General features: G+C 58.2%; 1 protein-coding gene across 2 annotated transcripts; it reads left to right on the forward strand.

The window, feature by feature from the left end:
* Positions 1-55: 55 nt before the first annotated feature.
* Positions 56-21,175, forward strand: FGFR4 (fibroblast growth factor receptor 4). Of its 2 annotated transcripts, XM_062607600.1 has the most exons (21): positions 56-265; positions 366-469; positions 557-652; positions 1,801-1,951; positions 3,406-3,645; positions 16,236-16,505; positions 16,609-16,698; positions 16,832-16,998; positions 17,085-17,208; positions 17,483-17,673; positions 17,788-17,926; positions 18,011-18,204; positions 18,395-18,540; positions 18,765-18,886; positions 18,985-19,095; positions 19,219-19,409; positions 19,686-19,808; positions 19,887-19,957; positions 20,229-20,366; positions 20,436-20,541; positions 20,618-21,175. In XM_062607600.1, the coding sequence occupies exons 1-21, from the start codon at positions 205-207 to the stop codon at positions 20,762-20,764; spliced, it is 2,982 nt and encodes a 993-aa protein (XP_062463584.1). In that variant the 5' UTR covers positions 56-204; the 3' UTR covers positions 20,765-21,175. The 2 variants fall into 2 exon arrangements, with proteins under 2 accessions (XP_062463584.1, XP_062463582.1); XM_062607598.1 differs by lacking the exons at positions 56-265; positions 366-469; positions 557-652; positions 1,801-1,951; positions 3,406-3,645 and adding exons at positions 14,609-14,786; positions 15,133-15,238.
* The last annotated feature ends 3,481 nt before the right edge of the window (positions 21,176-24,656 follow it).

The following is a 24,656-nucleotide window of genomic DNA, read 5'->3' on the forward strand; positions in this document are numbered from 1 at the left end:
TCAAAATCCACCGTCACCGCAGCAACTGGCTGCTCCGCTTACCCTCCCGCACAGGCGGGGAGCCGCCGGTCCCCGGCAAACTGCCCACAACCAACATGGCCACCACCGCCTCCCTCCACGGTCTCGCGGGAGGGCCCCGTACTGTTGCTAAGCGGAGGGAGCGGGCGGTTCTCGCGAGAGCTGCAGGAGGCGGTGGCGGCGGCGATGGCGGACGGGGCGGGTAGCAACGGGGACGCCGCGGGGCTGCCGGTGGGCAAGGAGGCGGGTGAGGAGCCGGGGAACGAGGCGGTGGGGTTGGAGGTGTGCGGCCTGCCCGGGCCGCTGACCCCCTGGCTGTGCGTGGTGTCTGTGTGTGTGCCCCGCAGTGGAGCGCCTGATCCGGGAGAACGGGCACATCTTCACGGAGGCGCAGTGCAAGGTGTGCAGCGCGCTGCTCATCTCCGAGTCCCAGAGGCTGGCTCACTACCAGGTAGGGAGCGGGGGCCGCCGCCCGCCGCCGCCGGGCACCGCGGGGCGCTGAGCAGCGGGCGGGCCGGTCTCTGTCTGCTTTCCGCAGAGCAAGAAGCACGCCAACAAGGTGAGGCGGTACCTGTCCATCCACGGCGGGGAGGAGCGCGGCCCCGGGAAGAAGATGAAGCTGGATGCGAAGCAGGTGAGGGGGTAGAGCTGAAATACGTGGGACCTGCTGGGCTAGAGGCTGTTATACGGCCCCAGCACTTTTATAGGGTAGATTGAGATGAGCTCTTAGGCACAAGCTCCTCCCTGTGAGGGTGCTGAGGCGCTGGCACAGGGTGCCCAGAGAAGCTGTGGCTGCCCCATCCCTGGCAGTGTTCAAGGCCAGGTTGGACGCAGGGGTTGGAGCAGCCTGCTCTAGTGGAAGGTGTCCCTGCCCGTGGCAGGGGGGCTAGAACTGGGTGAGCTTTAAGGTACTTTCCAACCCAAACCATCTTATGAGTATGAAAACACTCTTGGAAAGGAAACTGTGATAAGTGGAGAGCTTGATGGTAGGTGTGTTGCTGGGCCTTGTCCTAGCAAGCACAGTTCCTGCTGCCCTTCCCATTTCAGTAGCCTCTGTGAGTATGTCTTCCCCAATTAAACAAACACATGTTGCCTTTTATTGATAGGCTTGCTCAAAAGGGCAGGGAAGAGCTGAATGGGAGCAACAGCTTGTCAGGAGTGTCATTGCATAACCTTTACTGCCATGAGAGCGTGTTGGGTTGACCATCTACTGGGACTCTCATTCCTGAGCGATCTGGTTTATACTTATGTAGGTTTCCTTGGCCTGTAGCTGGAGCCTGCTGGTCAGTAAAGGCACCACGTTCCACTCGGCCATCTAGCTGCCCCGTGACTCACTTGGGAAACAGATTCTGCTTCTATGATTGCTTCAGCTTTAATCCCTAACTCCCCAACATTTGCAGGCCGGGGGGGGGGGGGTTGTGGTGTGTGTGGAATAAAAGCAGATGCCTTCTCACATAGTGTTAGGCTTAGAAATGACTGCTGCCGCCTGCTCTGTCGGCGTCGTGTTGCAGATGACCCAGCTGATAGCGGTGTTTGTGTTGCTCAGTTCACACCTCACAGAGTAAAAGGCTGCCTGTTCCAATTCTAGCAGCCACAAACTTAACCTTATCTTTAATCCATCCTGTTCCATCACCCTTCTTTAACTTAACATGGGTGTCTCCAATTACTTTGTTTATTTAGACCCCCAAACCTTAGTGTTTCTTCTTAGCACAAGAAGGTTGGATGAGGTGACCTGCAGAGATCCCTCCCAGCCTCAGCCCCTCCACGGTTCTGTGTGCACAGGATAGCAAGCAAGAAGGCAGCAACGGGGAAGACAGGAACAAGTGTTGTCCCATCTGCAACATGACCTTCTCCTCACCAGCAGTGGCAACATCTCATTACTTGGGCAAGACTCATGCCAAGAACATGAAGCAGCAGTCCCCCAGACTGGAAGGTATGACTGTCTGCAGCATCTGCAGATTGTAATGAGAGGCTGTTCAAGCCATATAAAAGTCAAGAGGCTCATTGGTCCCCAAGTGTAAGCTCTTGTGAGGATGTGTGCACTCTTTACTGTGAAGCAGAGTAAGCCAGCAATACACTTCCAGAAACTTGGCCTCTCAGAAGCCTGCTTGGTGGGCTGGTGTTGGCAGAACCTTGTGTGTTGTTTTGTGCTGCTTTGTTGAGGAGAAATGCAGCTTGTGGCAGCCTTGTACCCATCCCTGTGTGTAGAAATGTTTGTCACAGGTTACAGTGCTCACTAAGAGCTTACAGGGACTGAAGTGATGGGTGAAACTTGGATACAGCAAATTCATCAGAGCTGATCAGCTACAAAGATGGAGCCTCTGGAGTTCAAGAACTTGTGAGCTGCAGATAGCTGGGGACTGGGAGAGTGTAACTGGGAAACATCCGTATGCGCTTGTCCTGACCTTGTGTTTTTCCCACGGCACCTACCACCGGCTGCTGTCGTGATGTGAGACAGTCCAGGCAGACCTCGGGTCTGACCCAGTGCAGCTGCCTGTGTGTCTCACACAGAAGATCCCAGAGGATGGGGGGGAGACCAGCTGTCCAGGGCAGGAAGTCAGCCGAGAGCTTGGGGTGCTGTACCTGGTCAGGATGGAGGAAGAGCACAGCCTTTGAGTGCACCTGAGGGTAGCAGCTTGTGCTAGCTCCGAGCTGGGATCTTCAGGCAGAGGCTGTGCCAGGGTGTCTTCATGGCTTTGCTTTGTGTTGCACAGCAAAGCCACCTCTGGGGTCAGGGTGGCCCATGGGAATGAGCCAAGCCTTCAGGAAGGGGAGGATGTACGTGAGCAGTCTGCTGCGTACCTTCCATTTAGGCGTGAGAGGAGCTCTCTGATCCTTAGAAGGCTCCTTGCTCAGGTCTTTGTCACCTCGTAATGAGAGGTGCAGGTTTCTCCATCAGAAGGGCCGGTTCTCAATGACAGACCTGGCCCATTCATGCTGTTTCTCAGGCAAGACTCCTCGTGGTTCAGGATCAAGTCCTGCAGCTGCACCATGTTTCCCAAAACATTCTTGGTTTTGCTGCACAGGGACTGGTACGTGTATTCTAGCTGGGTGGTGGTAAGAGAAGGTGGAAGCTCCTCCATATCCAGGGTTTCTTGAATATAGCCATGCTTGTGTTAAGGAGAAATAGGCAAATCCATTGTTTTTTTTTTAACCCTAGAAGTTTTCCTGGCCTACTCTTGTCTTACAACACACCATTCAGTTTTGCAATGTTAAGGGAAGAGGTAGGAGCAATGTGAATTTATCTAGATGTCTTACATTCTCTGTCTGGGTTTGGGTTTTAGGTGCAGTGGGCTATTTTTTTTAATGTGGGTTTTAGGGAAATAATGGGACTGTTCTTTACCTCTGAGTTCTGTGACTGACCAGGAGTTTGGATTCACCCTACAGAAGCGGTGCCCCCACTGAAACATCCTGCGGCACTCCCCACCTCTACTGTGTCTTCTAATGAAGACAACAAGGACATTACTGACCCAGACAAGTTCTGCAGCCTCTGCCACGCCACTTTCAACAACCCCCTTATGGCAAAACAGCATTATGTAGGCAAGAAGCACAGAAAGCAAGAGACCAAACACAAGCTGATGGCACACTATGGCCGAACCCCTGATGCACCCGCATCGTCCTTCATGGGTGAGTTCTCAGCAGGCAGGGAATAAATAGCTGAATAGCTGGAGAGCAGCAGTATGTGTCTGACAGGTCTTTGGATGAGAGTGTGTGGAGGGAGCAGGGGAGAATTGCTTATGATGAGGATCTTGATTATATGCCCTAAGATTGATTTGGTTGATGTTCTAACCCCCTGGCAGCAGAAGAGGTTTTAGATTGTAGCTACTCGTGACAAGCTTTGCGCTGTATTTTGCAATGTTGTCTAATTAGGAATGTGTCCTTTTTGGTTTTTGTCTGGGTAATCCAGGGATTTTGGACAGTGCTGTTTCCAGTTAGGTGATTGCATCCAAAATGGAGAGATAAAAGTGGCATTTGATGCTTCAAAAAACATCTTTGGAGGGGACTTACCAAAGATGGAAGGAATAGGTTTAACTGCACCTGCTGCTTCAAAGCACATGAAAGCCAGAGAGATTTCTCCCTGGATGCTTTTCTGCCTCTGTGTGGGCACTTCATGTGATGAACTAATGCAACTCTCTCTGCAGCAAGCAGGAATGTGGGGGAAAAAAATAAAAAAGAGCTATTAAGGAGGAACTTTAGGCAGATAGCTAAAACTCATTTGGTTTATGATCTGCTGCTTATGAGCACTTCTACACAATGAAGGCCCTTAGAGTCCAGTAAAAGCATTAGGAGCTCACAGTAAACTCCCTTGTTCCTCCCAGCAGCCTTCTGTTGGGCCAAGAAGTCCAGTACCTGCTGGAGGCTTGAAGTAAATAATAAGCAGACAAATCATCTTTAAATCTTCTTTGAGGGCTTTGTTCTCTGTTGTAAAAACCCACACAAGCAGAAGATTAATTATTCTAATTCTTTTCAGGCCACCTTTAGATACCGGTAGCACTTATGAGAAATGAGGCTCAATTATCCAAGTAATATTCCTTCCCACCTCCTGTAGTCATGTGGGAGATGGAAGGTGCTCCCTCTCCAGCAGTACCCATCTGCTCTTCACCTAATTAGTGAGCTCTGATGAATGGTTCCAATCAGTGAGAGTCAGGCGCCGACAGTGGCAGAGCCACAGCCCAGGCAGGTGGGCAGTATCCTCACCTGCCTGATGGATGTGTCCCATCAAGCGCCAGCAGAACCCCAGTACTTGAGGATGCAGCTCCATGGACCTTGGACCTTTCAGGAGAGATTTTTGAGTCAGGGGCTGCTTGGATGTGATGGGCTGCAGTCAGGGGTGTTTTCTTCTGCTCTCTCTGCCCACCTCTGTGTCCTAACAGCCGTGCCTGTCCCTAAACTCCTCTCTGCTGGGACCCATCTGGCAGCACGTAAAGATGTGTTCTTTGCAGTGCAACACCAAGGTATTTGCTTAAAGCTCCTCTAGGAACTGCCTGTTTGGGGTGCAAGGGGGCAGTTTAGACAACAATGTGCACACTGCTGTTTGCCAGATTTACAACAGAGAGATCCTGACTCAGTTGTCCAGGGCAGCAGACATGAGGGCTGTAACAGCTTCTGCGGCTTTTCCTGCCCAAGTCCATCTCTGTTTTGAGAGCTGGATGTCTCACTAGAGTCTCAAACCTTCCTGAGGTGCAGGAGAAGAGTGGGGAAATGTCTGCTACATCATGTGCTGTGCTTCTCACTCATTGATTATGCTGCTCTGCACCCCTGGGGTGAGTCTGCTCTTTCACCTTAAGGAACTGTTTTAGTTGCAAGACAGGCAAGAGCCCTTCCCCAGTGAGCCCAAATACAGGAGCACTTAATGTCTTGAGGACAACTGCCAGGATTTTCCCCTGTTACAGACTCCTGTGCTGAGCTGTGCTGCCAAGCTTGCCTGGTTGGTATCTGTGACCTCCTGAACTTTAATTCCAGCTGGAGTTGTCATGTTACACAAAACCATTGATCTGTCTGGTACTACTGTTGTTGGAAACCTTTTTTTTTGTGGCAGTTAACTGATACTCTTGAGTGTAACGAAACTGCTTGAGGAGAGAGCTTAATATTCTCAGTTGGCACCTGAGCAAGGCTTAGCAGAATGCTGCACTGTGGAGCTGGACATTGTGTGTAATCTCTGGCTGCTTTTTTTTTATTGAAACACTACAATTTTACAAATGATCTTCCTCCTTTTCTGTTTATGAGATGTACAGGTCAGGACGAGTGGGAATTTGGGAGATAAATGTTGTTGCAGTGTATCGTCAGGGTTGGTGTCCTAATGATGAGACTTTTACTATGTCTGATACTCTGAAGTGTTTGTAGGAAATGTGTCTTTGCTTTTATAGATAAACAAATCCGTGTTCTGACCAGGAAAGCATTTCTGGCTTAGGGATTCTCTCACAGTGACTGGTGGTGAGGTGAGGTAGTGGGATTCGGTGACCTCCCCATCTAGTCAGGCTCTAGGTTTGCTCTTTGTCTTTGTTTTGCAGTTGTTTAACACATCAGGTGATTGATTATCTCACTTGTTTCTAACTCGGGCACCAAGTTGTTGGCTAGCTGTGTGTGCTAATACTGCTGTCTGTTTCAGCTGGGAAGGGGTACCCCTGCAGCACATGTAACATAGTACTGAACTCCATAGAGCAGTACCAAGCTCACATCAGCGGCTTCAAACACAAGAATCAGTAAGTAACCTTCTTGTCTAAGAGTGTTTCCAGCCTCACTGTTCAAATCAGTGGCTTAAACATAACTTAAAATGCAGTTTTCAGTGCATATTTCCAGCTGACTTACAAGCAGAACGGCAGGGTTTGTGCAAGCTTGTGGTGTTTGTCCTGAAGCGGGTTCACTTCAGCAGCTCCCTCTGCAGACAGCTCTGGGATGCTGCTGAAGTAGAAGGGCCCTGCAGTTCATTTTGGTTCTTGATAGCTCAGCGCAGTGTGGACCTTTGCAGGGAGCATGTCCAGCCTGACACCCGTTAAACACGGTTTCTATAACAACCGAGGTTTTAATTTAATTAAAGCCTGGCTCGGGGGGGATCTTTTTGCCATTTTAATCTCTCTTGGGGTTGCTCATCTTAAAATTTGGCATGTAGTCAGAACCAAGCCTGTATTCCTGAGCTCGCTGTCACAGTTGGTGACTTAAATAATGGCATCCCTGCATACATGATTAATAAAAAAAGAAAAATTAGGCTGCCAGATGATTAATACAAAAAAATACTTGTTCTGGACACTGTCAAAGTTCAGATCTCTAATTTCAAAGCGTTTGCTAAAAGAGGCTCAGTAATGAGCTTGGATTGCTTAGAGAGGAGCATAGAAGAAAGTGGTATTGGGAAAATCCTACCTGAAGCAAGGACAGACTCCTAGCCAAATTTCCCAGACAGGACAAGAGGAAAACTGGGATCTGTTGTTGCCTGTCTGTGGAATAAGAGCCCCATGCTCCCTTGGCTCTCTGAAGTACTTGATTGGAAGACACATGCTCCATCTGTCAGCCCAGGCAAGTTTTGGCTCTTGAATGGCACAACTGGATCAGTGAATAGCAAGTATCCCATTCTAGACAGATAACACTGAGGATGTTCCCAATACACACACACACACACACATAAATGTTCCCTTTAAGGATATGGACATTGTCCATGTGCAGCCACACAACTCCCTTTCAGAACACTGTTTCTGGATCCAGCTTTCGGCCCTGCTCCAGGCCAGCTCCTGCAGCCTGAAGAGAGGCAGGACACTCCCTCTGTAATGGAAGCTCTGTAACAGTCCTCGAGCTGTGCACTAGCTAATTCTGCCATGCTAAAGGTGTCTGTTTACACACAGGCACAGAGGGCAAGGATGCACTTGGAAGCTGTTTCTGGCAAGTTGTTTACTTGGCTGCAGTAGGCTGTTGCTCCACTGACAGCCATGCCTGCTGAGCAGTGATTGCAGCTGGCAGGTTTCAGAGCACTTCTGACATTGTCTCCTTTTTTCCCTTCTCTTCCTTTCGCTCCCTTCGATGTCCAGGATGCCAGGAGCAGTGTCGGTTGTTGGACCATTCCAGCCCCAACAGTATGTCCGGGAAGAGTCAACTGCCCCAGGAGGCTACAGTTATTTCAGCCAAGACTTCTAGAGCAAGTTGCAGCACTGTTCTTGGAGTTGTTGGTGGCCCAAGAACACACATCCTTTGCCAGCCCACAATGGTTTCATTATCCCTCTGGATAAGCAAAGCCCTACCCTCCTGTGTGCACCCGTTGAGCAGAACGGGGACTGAATCTGTCAGGAAAAGGATCCAGCTGGAAGAGACTTGCTAGACAGCAAATACTTCACTCCCTTAGAGTAGTTTTCATTGTGTAATTGCTTCCTGTGAAGGTGGGCGCAGTGTGAGAGGAAGTGTGTACCTGGTTAAAGGAGGGTTTGGCAACAGGCTGGTAGTGGCCACCTCCTCCCTCACCAGAGCAAATAATGGATTCCTGCACCTGGAGGGCAGCCTCCCGTGCTCAGAGGTGGCTTTTGCTGGAGGAGAGCTCCTCTAGACCATAGCGAGCAGCATGGATGGGACACGGTGCAGGCTGCTTGGCTTTGTATAGGTTAAAGTAGGAAATAACCAGTGTGGTGTCTCCTTCTGTGCCTCCTCCAGTCAGGTTTGTGTGCAGGGTTCCATGAGTCACTGATTGCCATCAGAGCCTTTTGCAGCCACTGGTTCTGGAGCTGGGTTATTTGGGCCTATCTCACATGTAGTAACAACATCTAGTGTGTAAACTGCTGCTGGTGGGAGTGCAGGGCTGCGAGAAGGGTTAGAGCTTCTGGCTCACCCCAACCCTCTGCTCTGAGGGTTTCCACGTGGAAGGAAGTAACTGTTCAGCCTGGTTTCCTATGAAAACAGGTGTATGTGATCATTCACAGTGTGTGTCTTTACCCCCTGTGACTTAAAACTCAGCCAAATTTGGCATCGGTGGAGATCTCCAAGGTCTGAATGCAATCAGCAGAGGAAGGTAGAGCAGGGTGGGTTCATCTCTTAATTCTGTCAGGGTCTGCATGGAAGTGCAGCATTTTCCCTGGGGCTACCAAAATACTCTGGGGAAGGAGGGTTTTAAGGGAAAAGAGAGAGAATAAATCTAGATGCAGCAGAAGACTATAGTGTAACATAGTCAAATCATGAGCTGACTAAAAATCCACGATCTCTGATAAACCTGCCTTGGTTAGTCCTTGCCCAGCTCTCTTCAGAAGTTCTTACACATTTCTACCATCCCAGAAAAAGGGTGCTCTGTATTTCAAACCCAGAAATTAAGACTGATGGTCTCTTCATAGTGCTAATGTACCAGATCTGTTAGAAAAGGCCCCAGAAGGAAGGGCAGCACCTGAGACCTGCTGTGTGTTTTGGACGAGTTCTTTAGATGTTTTGCTTTAAGCTAAGGTATTGCCTGTTCTCTGCTAGCCCACCGCAAGAGTTCAGGCGGTGGAGTGCCCTCATGTTCAGTGCCAGTGCTCTTGGGTCAAGCATTCCATGTCCCAGCATGCCAGGGCGGGCTGAGCCAGGCTGCTGCCTCCTGCCTGGCCCCAGCAGCTGCTGGAAGACCCTCTGGGCCCTCAGCTCGCAGGTTGTGTGCCAGGGGAGCAGCTGAGCCGCGCTGGAGAGGCACTTCCTAAATCCGCTGGTCAGGTTAAGTGAGGAGAGAGCGAGCTGTTTGCTAATCTCAGTGTTTGGAGTGCCTGCCTTCCCTTCCCCACTCCAGGCTGTGCATGAGCTTTGTTTTCATTTACCTGCACAGAATCTGCCATCTTCCCTTAGGACAGGCTCCTGCTGGTCTGGGTTCGCCTTCCTAATGTTTTCCGGGCTTGCTCTGCTGCTGAGGCGTGACCTTAATCTCCTGCTACAGAGGGGAGTCCTTTTAAACCTTGCAAGCTGATCAGTGAGTAGAAAATTGTGATGACCTGAAGGAAACTGTGTGCCTGATAGCCCTGGATGGCCTCCAGCTCCGAACTCTGATGCTTTGCTCTCATCCTGCTGTACCAGGGCAGGTGCCCACTAGAAGTGCTGTGCATCGACACCAAGAGGGACCCATTTCCAGCACTGCCCAGTCCGGTGTGTCACTCCTGTCTGTGTACTGACAGCTTTGCCTTCCCCTGTACACAGTGTTTATATATCTGCTGTTTCCCTAAGGTGAAGCTCTCCAAATAGAGTGTTTATTACTACTTTTGGGTGCTGTCTCTCTGCTAGAGCCCTTCCTGGGATTTTGCCATACTTCAAAGCAAAGAACAGGATGCAGACACCTTTAAAATATTTGGGAGGGGCGGGAAGCTTGTGTTCCCATCTGCCCTCCAGGCCCTGCTGTCATCCTGTGGCACCCTGAGGTCCAGACTAAGGCAGTAAGAGCCTTCCTCTGTGCTGCTCTGGCAAGTCATGAGGCCTTGGGCACACCGCAGTCACCAAGGGGAAGACAGGACAGTCTGGGCTGGGAGGGTGCTGGCACTTGTGCAAGCTGTTGTGCAGCTTGTGCTGAAAACATCCATGACTGATGCTGGGCTGTTCTGTGCTGCCAGAGCAGTGTGATGGCAAACACACAATGCTCTGCTGCTGTCCTGTTTGAGGGCAGCTTGCTCGATGGGGCAGGCTTGGGAGGCAAGAGTGCATGGGACCAGTGTCCCCAGGAGCAGTGTCCCCAGGAGCAGTGCAGGGCCTTGTGCTGGCACCGCGGGCGGCACTGCCATCGGCAGTGTGAGTAGTGCTGGGAGGGACAGGCTGCGTCTGCCTCCAGTGGCACACGGCTCTGCCAGGGCAGCGTGCCAGCTGCTGCCAGCCTGTCCCTCGCTGACCCCTTCCCTTCCTCGCTGCAGGGCTGTGGCGTGTCTGGCACCTCCCAGCCCTTCCATTTGTGCAGGCGCTCACTGGGACAGGTGCAGTTGGTGGCTGTGGTGCTGCCTGTACCCCTGGCATGTCTTCTTTGTCAGCAGCAGGGTGGCTGGCAAGCCCCTGTGCTAGGGCAGCCACAACCAGAGACCCTGCCAGCCATGCTGGTGGCTGCAATGCCCGCGGTGTGTCAACGCCAGCCCCATCCCTGTGCTCCAAGCACACAGACCAGGTGTGTGCCAAAGTCACTGGTGTCCCCACTCTGATGGTTGCCCATCCTAGAATCATAGAATAGTCAGGGTTGGAAAGGACCTTAAGATCATCTAGTTCCAACCCCCCTGCCATGGGCAGGGACACCTCCCACCTTCCTGCTGCTGGATGGCTCTTGAAGGGACCCCAGCACCCATGGACATCCCCAGGAATGGATGGCACAGGAACGGGAGCCTTGCTGTGGGACCAGAGCCATCCCACATGCTGGGAGAGACTGAGGATGGAGCGTGGCCCTTGTCCCCAGTGCTGGTGAGCTGTCAGTCTCATGCCCTGCCGGGCTGTGGCCAGGGGCTGCCCAGTCCCGCTCCTCCCTGCAGGGGCCTCTGCAAGCAGCACCTCGCCGGGCTGGGGCTCTGTCTCCTGCGCCGGGCCCAGCCCCAGTCCCAGCGCCTCCAGGCTGGCAGGCACCGCACAGGGCACGGAGCCACCCGCCAGCCACGTCCCCATGGAGGCGCTGCCGTCCCCTGCCCGTGCCGCAGCCAGCTCCATGGAGCCTGCCTGGCCGAGGAGCCGCTGCTCCCCCGGGGTCCCGCCTCAGCCCCGGCCGCAGCCCCAGCTGCTGCCGTCCCTCGTGGCCCCGCTGGCTCCGGCGAGTAAATCAGGTGCAGATGTGGAGGCAGAACCCGGCGCCTGCTTGCGATTAGCGGCTGGGAGCAGCGGGGTGGCCCCATTTCTGCCTCGCAGCCCTCTGCTACGGGCACATTGCTCCGGGGAAGAGCCCCAGTGCCACAAGAGGGGTAAGCCTGGCTGGCAAAACCTCCTGCTTGCTCGGCCCCTGGATGGGCACCATGGTGCTCAGCCCAGGGCATGGAATGTGCCACATCCCCAAGGGGAGCAGTGCCCATCCTGGCTTCATGCACCCCATTCTCTGTGCCAGCTGCAGCCCCAGTGCTTCCCAGCACAACCAGGATGGGCAGGGGCAGCAGGGCTGTAGCAGGGATGAGGCATGGCACTGCCAGGCCAGCTCCAGCCCATGTGCTCTCAGCATAGCCTTCAGTGCCCAAATCCGTGAGTGCTCCTGTGCTGTGCTGGGGGCTTGCCCACAGCCAGGGTCCCTGGTGTCCCTGTCCGGCAGCCCCTGCACCGGGCCCCATGTTCTTGGCTCCCGAGAGAAAGCAGCAGATTCGTGTTTGCCAAGTTCTGCCTGGTTAAACCTTAACCGGGCCGGGCTGCTCCATTGGTCCCTCCCTGCTGGAGATAAGGATGGGCAGGCAAGAGAGACCAGGGTGTGAGCACTGCCCCAGGCCCTGGTGCTCACCTCCAGAGCAGGACCTGAACTCTGCAGAGCATCCTGCCTGCCCCTGCAGGTCCCTGCTGATACGAGGACAGTGGGTTGTGGCCAGGACCAGATGCCGCCATGTGTCAAGGCCAGCAGGGCTGGATGGAGCCGTGTGCTCCGGGGCTGGCCTGACCCCTCCGTGCTGAGGGGTTCGCATCTCCCCAGCACGTGGCATGAGCGTGCTTGGCCTCAGCCCCCAGGCTCTGTGCGTGTACGGGGTACAGGGAGCCCCAAACAACAGCCGTTCAGGGGAGGCCAAGAGAAACTTCCAGGAGGAAAGAGCCCCCCGGGCTCCGGCCCCCCCAAGAGCCACCGTGCCACAGGTGCCACCGCAGCGGGAGTGGCGGCGAGCGCTGGGGCCAGGCACAAGGGGCGGCTGTGTTCCCGCAGCCCCGGCTGCCTTCCAAGAGCAATATTGTTGGCACCAGGCAGGCTCCCTGAGCCGGCAGCGCATACACGGGCCTTTCATGAGGGGAGCGGGGATGATTTACTGCCTGGGGGAAGGGGCAGGGGCGGGAGAATGGAGCCCAACGTGCCGGCGCCCAGCCCCTCGTGCGTGCTCGCTGCTGCAGGGCCCTAGGCATGTAAGCGAGGCGAGGGTCTGGCCAGGGGGGTCACCTCTCCTCGGTTGGACATGGGGCAGAGCGAGTCCCCGGCCCCATCTGCACAGTACCATTCCGCTCACTGCCCCATCTGTGGGGCCCTGAGGACATGCTCCTGCCTTCTGTGGCTCAGTGGCTGTGGGGACACGTGTCCCTTGTGGTACCGCAGCTGATGGAAGCAGCCTGCGGGGCTGGGGGAGCAGGAGCAGCAAAGGAGGGTGCTGTGGCAGGGGTGCACCACAGCAGGGGTGCCGGCGCTGGCACAATCCCCGTTTGTTGAGCTGCTGGCGTGGCGGAGGCCGTGGCGGTGCTGCCGGCAGCGGGTGGCAGGCGGTGGGGCTGCGCTGCCATGAAGGGCTTTTTGTTCGCCGTCAGTTGCTGTTATAAATCAAGCCAGGCAGGCAACCCGGCCCTGCGCTGCCCCACGACAGGGAAGCGACCAGTTCCCAGTAGCCCACAGCACAGCTCTGCCATGGCCCAGCCTGTGCCAGCACCACCCTGGCCGTTGGTGTGACACGGGACTCGGTGCCAGCTGCGGTCTCCATGCCCTGCTGCACCCAGCACCGTACCCACCGCTGGGGTAGGAGGGTTCTCTCCATGCCCATCCCACACGGTGGCTCCCACAGGCTCCCCTGAGTCCCATCTCTCCCCCGGCATTCCCAGCGCTGGGAACAAACCCCTTCTCTCTGGTTTTAATTTGGTTTTGGTTCGAGTTGAGCTGAACCCAACATTTTTGTGTGCTTCCGGTACGCTGCAGCTCTGCAGGGGCGGCCGCTGTGCCGTGAAATTGATGTTCTCATCGCTTCACGCGCCGGCAGGAATGAACAGCTGCTGGGGGCTGCCGGCCCTGGGCTGCTCTGGGTGCCCCTGCACCCCGGGGTGGGACAGCACCACGGGGTGGGGACCAGCACCACGGCGGCGGAACATGGGGAGTATGGTGCTATGGGATACCACAGTACCAATCAGCCCTTGCAGGGAAACCGTGTCATGGTGGAAGCTGCTGGTTTCACACGGACGAGGCTGGGCCCTGGCCCTCTTGGCAGGGCTGTGAGGGGTCACAGTGATACCCCACACCCTGCTCACACAACCTCAGGATCCATGCTGAGCATGGGCAAGGCTGTGTGTGAGACCTACCATGGCCCCAGAAGGTTTTGCTGGAAAGCAGGAAGATGGCGAAAGCAGAGGGTGATGGCAGCAAGGGAGAGTGGCTCTGGAGCCAGATCTGGCCCCATGTACTGTGGGCACCCTCAGTCCTCTCTCGCTGGCAGCAGGATGCTCATGGGAAGGTGTGCCTGGGGACCATGCTTATTCTGAGGGCCTGAGGCCGGACTCCTCCAGTGCCCAGGTGTGGGCCAGTGGGCAGCAAGGCCTGGGCATAGTGGGGTCTGCCTGCCCCGGTGCAGGCAGCAGCATGGGGAAAGTGAAAGCAAAGTGTTTATGGGCCGGATTAGGGCCACTCCAACCCTGGCTCGCAGCCTGGCCATGTTTTACGATGCTCGGTTATGGGCTCCTAATGAGGGTCACAGCCACTTTATGGCACCAGCAGCGATAACGCTACAACTAATTGCAGCACGATTAGCGAGCGAGCTGATGGGCACCCAGCAACGCCATTACCCAGCCCAAGCCAGGGCTGCCCACCGGGTGGGCACCGCTGCCGTGGAGCCCGTGGCATCAGCGGGGTGCTCCCCGGGTACCACGGGGGGAAAAGGGGATGGAAGCGGCTTTGTCCTGATGCGCTACTCCCGACCTGGGGACCCGACATGTGGGGTCTGCACGGAGGGGCGATGGGGGAGCAGCCCCGGGGGTTCTCAGCCCCTGCAGTTCCCCACCCGCGGGCGGTGCTGCGGAGGCGGGGCCGTGCCTGGGGGTGCGCAGGGGCCGCCTCTCGGTGCTGGCAGGGACCTGCGGGTGCCCGGTGCCCCCCCCCCCTCCATCCCGGCGTTGGGTCGGTTCGTGAAGGAGCCGGCGGAGCGGGGCCGGTGGCAGCAGCGGCGGCTCGGGACCGGTGCCCCCCCGCTCTCTATCCCCCCACCCCTCCGGCGCTCCGGGCGGGGCCGCTGTAACCCGAGCCCGCCCCTACAAAGTACCCGCGTCCGGCGCAGCGGCGGCACAACGGAGCCGGAGCGAGCTCGGAGCCCTCCGCAGCCGCCCCGAGCCCTGCCCGCCATGGGGCCGCGGTGTGGGGCGCGGTGGCGCTGAGCCCGCCGGCCCCCGGACTTTGCCCGGGCCCTCCCCGCGCTGCGCGGCGGCTCCGCCGAGGGATCCCGTCACTGCCGGTAACGCCGCGACCCTCGCCCTCGGGACGCTTCTCCCCGCATCCCGCACTGGGACCCCTCTCCCCGGCCCCCACCCCGTGCCCGGTTAACCTCTGGTCAGGAGTCGGTTCCCTGCACCCAGCCGGGACCCCTCCACCCCGGAGCCGTCGCGTGGGTTTGGTGCTGGTAGGGTTCTGTCTCCCCGTGCCCAGGGACCCCCGTGCTCTGTCCCCCACTCCGTGCGCACCCGCCGTCGCCGTGCCCCGGGGACCCTGCCCCACAGTGCCCCGGGACCAGCCCCCTGCTCCCCGCCGGCGGGTCCCTGCCTCTCCCGGCTCCGCTCACCCGGGTCCTGCCTGTCCCGCAGGGTGGGAACCGCCGCGCCGGAGGGGCCTGGAAGATGCGGCCCCTGTCGCAGGTCCTGGTGGGGCTGCTGCTGGCTGCTGCTGCCCGGGGCAGGGCGATGGAGCCAGGTACGGCTGCGAAACGAGGAATGGGAAACGGGGCTTGGGACGCTGCAGTGGGGTCCTGCTTTCTGGATGCTGTCCCCGTCTGGGCAGAGAGCCCTTGGGGGTGCTGGGTGCAAGCGCCATGGCTCCGACTGCGGGGCTGGTCTGGCGGGAGCTGGAGTCACCCATCCGGCTGGGGTCCGGCTCGGAGGGTCCGCACCTCCATCACCGGGCGAGGAGGTGTGGAGGCTGGAAGAGGCAGGGTGGCTCCGAGCAGGCAGTCCCTGCGCTACGGGGGCTCAGCTTGCTCTGTGGACCCGCAGCAGAGAGGGATGGTGTGAACGCTGTGGGCTGTGCGGGTTGTGCATGGCTTGGTGGGGAGTGCAAACGTCTTGGATGGTCCGTGCCTCTCGGTGGTGGGTACAGGAGAAGGACATGTTCCAGGGCACCAAAGGGCCGGCTGTCCCACATCCCCCTGTAATGGCCATGCAGGGGACTGGAGATACACGTGTATCCCCCCAGACCCCTGCATGCAGCAGCTGAACTGTGATGGGTATTGCTGTTTTGGTGGTTGGGTTGTTTCTGCCCTCCATGTGCATGCTGCTGCTGCTGGCCATCACCAGGCAGGACCCCATATCCAAGCCTCGGCATTGCCGGGCCCAGCCAGGCTGGGTGTGGGGGGTTATCCCAGCCGCGCCTAGGGCACGTGAAGGTCCAATGGTGGGTGGCTGGGAGGGTTTGGTGCCCTCGGGTGAGGCAGGATGGGCTCGAGCACCCTGCACTGCTGGGAGTGGCCCCTGCAGAAGGACGGTGGCATGTGTGGCCTTGGACAGGGACAAGCCGCTGGGGAAGCCATGTCCCTGCGCCCCAGGGCAGAGTCCGGCCCTCGCCTGCCTCCAGGGTGGCAGAGCTGGGCATAGGTTCTGTTGTACCATGTATTCTCCACACTGGGGTGGGCACATGGTGGGGTCCTGCAGGGGAGGGGTGGTCACCGGGGTGGGCACTCACGGCGTCTCTGCAGAGCTGTTTGAGAGCCCGTTGCTGGAGTCAGAAGAGGAACATCTCCTGCTGGACCCGGGCAATGTGTTGAAGCTGTACTGTGACACCAACCAGAGCGGTGCCAGCGTGGTCTGGTACAAGGAGTCCCGGCCACTCACCTCGGGAGGCCGCATCCGTGTCCAGCAGAGCCTGCTGGAGATCTTGGAGGTTTCCTACAAGGACTCGGGGCTCTATGTGTGCCGGGCACGGGAGACAGGGGAGATCCTGCGCAACTTCACCATCTCCGTAGTGGGTAGGAGCCTCGGCAGCACCCAGCTCCCCCCAGGGCAGCAGCAGCCACTGCCCACCCAGCCCTGCAGGCAGGGATGTCCCTCCCAACCCATTTTCCTTTGCAGACTCGATGGCGTCAGGTGATGATGATGAAGACAGTGATGGGGACGGTCCTCACAGAGATGGAAAGGAGGAGCCCGTCTATGTGCACAGAGGTCAGTGCCACCCCAGGCAGGATCAGCAGCTGGGGCACTGCTGCCTCCTGCTCACAGCACAAATGGCTGGGAACAGCTCTGGCAGCCTCCATACTGCCCCTTGACTCTTGATGTACATCCCATGTCCCCCCAGCTCCTTACTGGACTCACCCGCACCGGATGGACAAGAAGCTCTATGCAGTGCCTGCAGGGAACACAGTGAAGTTTCGGTGCCCAGCCTCAGGCAGCCCCAGCCCCAGCATCCGCTGGTTCAAGAATGGACGCGAGTTCCGTGGGGAGCACCGCATTGGGGGCATCCGGGTAAGGGACAGGTCCCACCTCCACAGCCTCCCCTCCTGGATCCTACTCTCCCATCACACCTCCCACCTTACCTCCCCCCTCTGCAGCTCCGGCACCAGCACTGGAGCCTGGTGATGGAGAGCGTGGTGCCCTCTGACCGCGGCAACTACACTTGCCTGGTGGAGAACAGGTTTGGCAGCATCCACTACAGCTACCTCCTGGACGTGCTGGGTGAGTGCTCCTCGCTGCGGTGCTTGTTCTGGCTCCCTGCTTCCGCCGTGCCTGTCAGAGGGGTTGGGATCACGGGGAAGGGGCAGAGGAGCCTCTCTGCTGGCATCCCTTGCACCTAGGAGACATGGGGATGGAGGCCAGGCTTTGGTCCGCATGGGTCTGCTTTGAGGCTGGGGAAGGGCTCTCTGTGGCTTTGTTGTGGGTTTAGAGGGAGTGAGAAAGGAGCCCTTCTCTGGGCCACTGTGGTGGTGATGCTGCTCTGCTTTGTGCACAGAGAGGTCCCCGCACAGGCCCATCTTGCAGGCTGGGCTGCCCGCCAACACCACAGCCCTGGTAGGCAGCGATGTGGAGTTCTTCTGCAAGGTCTATAGTGATGCCCAGCCTCACATCCAGTGGCTGAAGCACATCGAGGTGAATGGCAGCAGCTACGGTCCCGACGGGGTACCCTACGTGCAAGTGCTCAAGGTAACAAGGGCTGGAAGCACCCAGGTCCCAGATACCCACCCTAAAGTGGTGATGGGGCTGCACAGAGCGCCCTGTGGAGGAGGGATGCTGACCATCCATTCGACTCCCTGTCAGACTGCAGATATCAACAGCTCTGAGGTGGAGGTGCTGTACCTGCGTAATGTCTCTGTGGAGGATGCTGGCGAGTACACCTGCCTGGCAGGGAACTCCATCGGCCTCTCGTACCAGTCTGCCTGGCTCACCGTGCTGCCAGGTAGGGGTGGGGGTCCTGGGGTGGGAGCTGGGACCCCTGATACACAGGAACTGTGGCTCTGTTCGACTGATTCGCTCCCTCCAGAGGAGGAGCTGGTGCGGGAAGCTGAAGCCCCCGAGACCAAATACACAGACATCATCATCTACACCTCGGGCTCGCTGGCCGTGGCCATGGCCATCATCATCGTGGTGCTGTGCCGGATGCAGACTCAGTCAAGCAAGCAGCCCCTGGAGCCCATGGCAGTCCACAAGCTCTCCAAATTCCCACTCATCCGGCAGGTTGGTGCTGAGCTGGAGCCCTGCAGGTGTGGAGGGACCTTAGCGACCGACTGGTTTCACAATGTGGCACTTTACCTTGCTACCAGCCCCAGGGCTGCCCTCGTTACTGCTTCCTGCAGCTCCCTTGCCCCATGGCTCCAAGTGAGGGTCTCTGGCTCTGGAGCTGAGGTCCCTTGGGCTCTCTCCGCAGTTCTCCTTGGACTCCAGCTCCTCCGGGAAGTCCAGCACGTCCCTGATGCGCGTCACCCGTCTCTCCTCCAGCTGCGCCCCGATGCTGGCTGGGGTCATGGAGCTGGACCTGCCCCTCGATGCCAAGTGGGAGTTCCCCCGAGACAAGTACGACACTGTGTGGGGCAGGTTTGGGGCTGGGGCCGCTCTCCCAGGCTGCCCTGGGGACAGCAGCACATGGGTGATGGATGGGGAGGTTTCTGGCCACCTCTGAGCACCTCAGCACCACTGTACCCTGGTGTGCTGGGATTCAGCTTGGATGGAGAGGGGCAGCCCTGTGGGGAAGCAGAGCCATCCCTGTGGTCCCTCATGGTTCTGCCTGTCCCTGCCAGGCTGGTGCTGGGCAAGCCCCTGGGCGAAGGCTGCTTTGGCCAGGTTGTGCGGGCAGAGGCTTACGGCATCGACAGAGACCGGCCAGACAGAGCTGTCACTGTGGCTGTCAAAATGCTGAAAGGTAATGGCTCCTCCACCAGTGTCCCAGGCAGGGAGGTGCAGCAGTGCCAGGCTGTGGTGCCACCCTGCTGGCATGGTGACACAGCCCTCCTTCCCCAGACAACGCCACTGACAAGGACCTGGCTGATCTCATATCTGAGATGGAGATGATGAAGCTCATGGACAAGCACAAGAACATCATCAACCTCCTGGGAGTCTGCACGCAGGACGGTGAGGGGGCTCTGCAGGCAGGGCATGGGCATGGAGCGGGGAATGGGGGCTGTTGGGTTCAGTAGCAGGCGGGATGCTGTGGTGGGGCAGGGCAGGGGCTGAGTGGAGTGGACACCCTTGCAGGTCCTCTGTACGTGATTGTGGAGTTTGCTGCCAAGGGCAATCTGCGCGAGTACCTCCGTGCCCGCCGCCCCCCAATGCCTGACTACACTTTTGACATGGCTGTGATGCCCGAGGAGCAGCTCTCCTTCAAGGACCTGGTCTCATGCGTCTACCAGGTGGCCCGTGGCATGGAGTACCTGGAGTCCAAACGGGTAGGACTGGCACAGGGACTGCTTGTGCTCAGCACAGCCTTGGGGAGCCATGGCAGTGATGGAGGACCTGTGTATCCCTGGTGAACCCACTGTCCCCATGGAGAAGGAGCCCAGCCCCTTCCCCTGGGCTGCCCAGAACCTCCCAGCTACATCCAGCAAAGCTATGGGCAGTTAACTCCCCCAAAATGTGGGGTTTAAAGCCTGACCCACCTTCTGGGTGGCACGGAGCTGGAGCCACTATCTCAACCCCTCCATGGGTGATGTTCTCCCTGGCAGTGCATCCACCGTGACCTGGCTGCCCGCAACGTGCTGGTCACAGCAGAGAGTGTGATGAAAATCGCTGACTTTGGCTTGGCCAGGGATGTCCACGACATTGACTACTACAAGAAAACCAGCAATGTGAGTGGGTTCTCTGAGAGAGCGGTGAGGGATACAGGGATCTCCAGTCAGGGCTGAGCAGGGGGTTTGCTCTCATAGGGTCGCCTGCCAGTGAAGTGGATGGCACCCGAGGCCCTGTTTGACCGTGTCTACACCCACCAGAGCGATGTGTGAGTCCTGGGGCTGATGGTGCTGTTGGGTGTGGGATGGAGATGCTGCCTGTGGGCATCAGGGAAGCACTGTGGGGTTGTGCATGTACTGGAGGGTCCCCATGAGTGCTTCAGTGGTACTCCGTGGGCACAGTAGCAATCCCAGGGCGCATCCTCACCACAGCTGATGCCACCCTCTCTTCCTTGCTCCCATGCAGGATGCAGGAGGGTGAGCTGGGCTCAGAGAGGTCCTAGGATGTGATTGACCCCACTTTGCCTTGTGTGATTCCAGGTGGTCCTTTGGGATCTTGATGTGGGAGATCTTCACACTGGGGGGCTCCCCTTACCCTGGCATCCCTGTTGAGGAGCTCTTCAAGCTGCTGAAGGAGGGGCACCGCATGGACCGGCCATCCAACTGCACCCACGAGCTGTGAGTGCCAGCCAGCCAGGGTGGGCAGGGCCCGCAGTGAGCCCCCGCTAACGCGCCGTCCCCCCGCAGGTACATGCTGATGCGGGAGTGCTGGCACGCCGTGCCCTCGCAGCGCCCCACCTTCAAGCAGCTCGTGGAGGGGCTGGACAAGATCCTGGCAGCCGTTTCGGAGGAGGTGAGTGGCTGGGAGGTGTCATGGGCAGCATGGGCACTGACAGCACCGGTGCTGATGGTACCATCTCTCCCTGCAGTACCTGGATCTCTCTATGCCCTTCGAGCAGTACTCGCCCTCCTGCGAGGACACCGCCAGCTCCTGCTCCTCTGATGACTCTGTCTTCACCCACGACCCACTGCCACTGGCTCCACGCCTCTTCTCCTACCCCAGCGTGAGGACTTAAGGGTGGGCAGGGAAGGGTGATGCCGAGGCTGCCTCTGCCCTTGCAGGGAGTGGGTCCAGGTTCCCACAGGCTCCCTGCTTTGTTGGGTGTGAGCAATGTGCAGGTAGGACCACGAGCTGCAGCACTGGGGCAGGGCGTCCTTCTCTCTGGGCTCTAGTTCTGCACCAAGCCCTCAGTCCTGGCTGAGACCTGCCTGGCATTGCAGGGCAGCGGGAGCCAGAGCCTCTGCAGGGTGGGCACTGCCTGGGATGCCCATGGCATCACCCAGGGAGTTGGGCTTTGGCTTCAGTGGAAGTGTCTGTGGGCAGGAGCCCCACAGCCTGCCGGGCTCCTGCTGCGTCTGTACATAGCCACAGAGATGAATATTTATGTACATGAAATACCAACCTGATAAATTATTTTTTTGGAATAAACCCCAGTGCAGTTTCTGGGCTGCTCCTGGGGCTGAAGGGCTCAGCTGAGCTTGGAAAGATGGGAGAGGGGCTGCCTCCTCACCAGCTCAGAGCCCTGTGGGTGCTGCTGGGGAATGAAGAGGCAGTGCCACAGGTGCAGGAAGCGATGTCCCTGCTCCCACTCGCTCCGGCACAAAGCACCCTCGCATCTGTTCCCCATTAGCTGCTGCTGCGCTAAGCCACCGTGAACTGCGCTACCAGCATCGCCCTGAAACCGATCCCACAACTGCCACGGGCTCCCAGGCTGGGAAAGCGCTCTGGGGCCCGGCCCCGTGCCTGGGGACCTCTCGCACCCCCCCTGCCCGTACCCGCCCCGGGACTGCAGATAAGAGTGAGTTGCAGTGCATGGCCTCCCTGGAGCCCCACACCCCTGGGAGTACGAGCTGGGGGGCTCCAGCCCCAGGCCCTGCTCTCTGGTGCCTGCTTTGTGCATCCCCCTTGGCCATGGTGCCCGGAGCACTGGCAGGGAGGACTGCAGCTGTCTCACCCCCTCCTGCCAGCCTGCTCCAGGTCTAGGGTTTCATCTAGGGCCAGGCTTTGCCGGCCATTAGCTCCAGGATCTTGTTTCCTCCTCCAGCTCCCAGCTGCACTTGCAGCCCCCCCAGCCTAAAGCTGGCTCTGCAGCATGACTTGCCCCAAGCTGGCCTGAGAGGAGGGGGGTGGCAGGAGCTGTGGGGCAGGACCTAGGCCAAGGGCAGCTGGAAAGGGGGTCCCTCGGTCCTGCCCACTGCTGTGATGGCACTGGGGTCTGGGCTTTCAGGATGCTGCTTGTGGCTGCCCTTGTGCAGGGCTTGGTTCAGCCATGGGTGCAGTACCTTGCATGTGCTGGGGAGCCTGGCAGCTCTTAGAGCTGTCCTGGGGTCCCCTCCTTGTCACAGCCCCTTGCAGGGCTGCTGTGGGGACCCCAGCCCCTGTGGTGTACTTGCAGCCTGCATCCCCAGCCCTGCTCCCCTTTCCTGGGATGAGCCCCAGCTCCAGCACGGCAGGCAGAGGCAGGAGTGAAACCTGCCTTGCCCAGGAGGGATCCCAGCTGTCCGCTAATGTGCCAGAACCAATGCATTTCGCACAGCCCCTGAATGGAGCATTCACACGCTGGAGGGCAAACTGCCCAGCCTGCCCAGGGGTGGACACAAATGGGTGCGCAGGGAGGGGGCTCAGTTCGCCCCCACCTCATTCCAAGCTGGGGTCTCCATGTTTGGGGCAGTGTGGGGAGCAGGCAGTGCCCCATGCCTGGCAAGGTTTGTACTGCTCTTGCTTGCTGGGTTGTTGCCTTTTCCCTGGAAAATGGGGCCACAGCTGATTTCAAAGGGTAAGGCCGAGGTGGGTTCATCAGTCCTTAGTGCAAGGTGGGGGTATACAAGGGGACATGGTAAATGGGGATGTGCCACCCCCTGCCATGGCCTTGCTGCTTTTCTGCTCACCTGTTGAGCATGGCATGGGTGCAGGCAGTGCCTTTTCCCCCCAGCCCAACCTACAGCAGCTCAGCCCAGAGATGCTTTTGGGGTCCTGATGGTGCCCACCACTGTGCCCCATCCCCAGGCATGCAGCGGGTGCTGGGGGGCTGTGGGCACAGGGCAGCCGGGGCTGTGGCAAGGAGGCAGCCCAGGGTGTCCCGCAGCCCCACGACAACTGGAGGCAGTTTTTATTGTTTAACATTCCTGGTATTTTCTGTCAGGGCTGAACCAATTGTCCTTAATCCGCCAGGCTCTGCTGGCCAAACAAGTGTGGCTGAGCCACCAGCATCCTGTCCGAACGAACAGGCCCCTTTTGTGAGGGGGATTTAGCGTGTAGCCCAGTAAATCCCGCTGGTTTCCTGAGGCAGCGTTCCCACACACCACTGCCACTACACCCCCCCAACGCTCCCCCCGCTGCCTGCCCCCGGACCCTGGCATCACTCCTGGCCTGGCCATGCCCACAGCACCCTGCTGCCCCTGCACCCTGCCTGCCCCAGCCCTGGGGGGCTGTGTGTCTTCCCTATGGGATGTGGGGTGTTAGTGGGGCTGAGGAGTTTCCCAGCTACCCCCCTGTGCTGCTGGTCCTGGGCAGAATGCTGTGGTCCCTGTGGGATGCTGTGGTTCCTGGGAGGATGCTGTGGTCCTGAGGGAGACGCTGAGTCCTGGTGGAGATGCTACAGTCCTTGGGGGTTGCTTAGTCCTGATGGATATGGCTCTGATCCTGAATGGGATGCTGAGCCCAGAGGGAGACAGCACCCGAGGGGCAGCAGGAAACCGGCTGATTCCTCATTCCAGCCCCGGGATGTGGCTCCAAGCCACTGGCCTGGAGATGCCTTCGATTAACGACTCTGTTGTGGGGCGGGAAGCCGCTGTTGTCTTTTCTCCCCAAAACAAAGGCGACAGGATTTTATCTCAGGGGAGAATCTGGCTTTTGTGAGATGCAGAAAGCCTCTGCCCCCGGGCAGGCAGGGATGAGGCTGGGGGGGTTGAAAGACAACAGATTCCTGCCTTCCCGACCTGGCACTGCCCCTCTGCCTGCTCCTGCCCACCATACCCACTACTCTGTGTCCCTGTCCCATGCCTGTGCCCAAAGTGCACCACTGGTGACCAGGCAGCAGAGGGGAGAGAAGGGACCCCATGGGTCAGCAGGCACGGAAAGGGGGCCCGTGGGTGCCCACACTTGGGGGCAACCCATGCTGCTTCCCAGGCAGTGGCTGGGGCAGGGGCCGTCCTCTCCCACCAGATCCCAACAGCAGCAGTTGCTGCATCCCTGGACACCACACACACAGGCACCCACACCCAACACACCTCCCTGTCTGCACAAACACCCCCATCCATGTACAAGCACCTGCACACACTATCTCATGCACATACATGCACACGCCAGCATATCACAGACTGGGTTGGGTTGAAAGTAACCTCAAAGCTCACCCAGTTCTAGCCCCCCTGCCACGGGCAGGGACACCTTCCACTAGAGCAGGTTGCTCCAAGCCCTGTCCAACCTGGCCTTGGACACTGCCAGGGATGGGGCAGCCACAGATTCTCTGGGCACCCTGTGCCAGCGCCTCAGCACCCTCACAGGGAAGAATTTCTTCTTAATAATAACCTAAATCTTCTCTCAGTTTAAAGCCATTCCTCCTTGCCCTATCACTACTTGCCCTTGTAAAAAGTCCCTTTCCAGGTTCCTTGTTGGCCCCTTTAGGCACGTGGAGATGCTCTAAGGTCTCCCCGGAGCCTTCTCTTCCCGCAGGCTGAACCAGCCGAGCTCTCTCGCGGCGGCGGCGGCGGGGGAAGCAGTGCTGCGAGCCCCATCTCCTGGCCAGCGGGAGCAGCTCTGCTCGGGGCGCGCTGTAATGGGACGAGCGGGCCCCCCCCCGCCGTGGAGATTTGAGCTGGTGGCAGTGGCTTATGCGGCGGGCCAGCCCTGGGACTGTGCTGGAGCGCTGACAAACTGAGCTTGGTAATGGTCTGCGGCACGGGGATGTG

This window comes from Pezoporus occidentalis, unplaced genomic scaffold, assembly GCF_034315485.1.
Source record: "Pezoporus occidentalis ecotype Australia unplaced genomic scaffold, CSIRO_AGI_Poc_V1 ctg124, whole genome shotgun sequence".
NCBI lineage: Eukaryota > Metazoa > Chordata > Aves > Psittaciformes > Psittacidae > Pezoporus > Pezoporus occidentalis.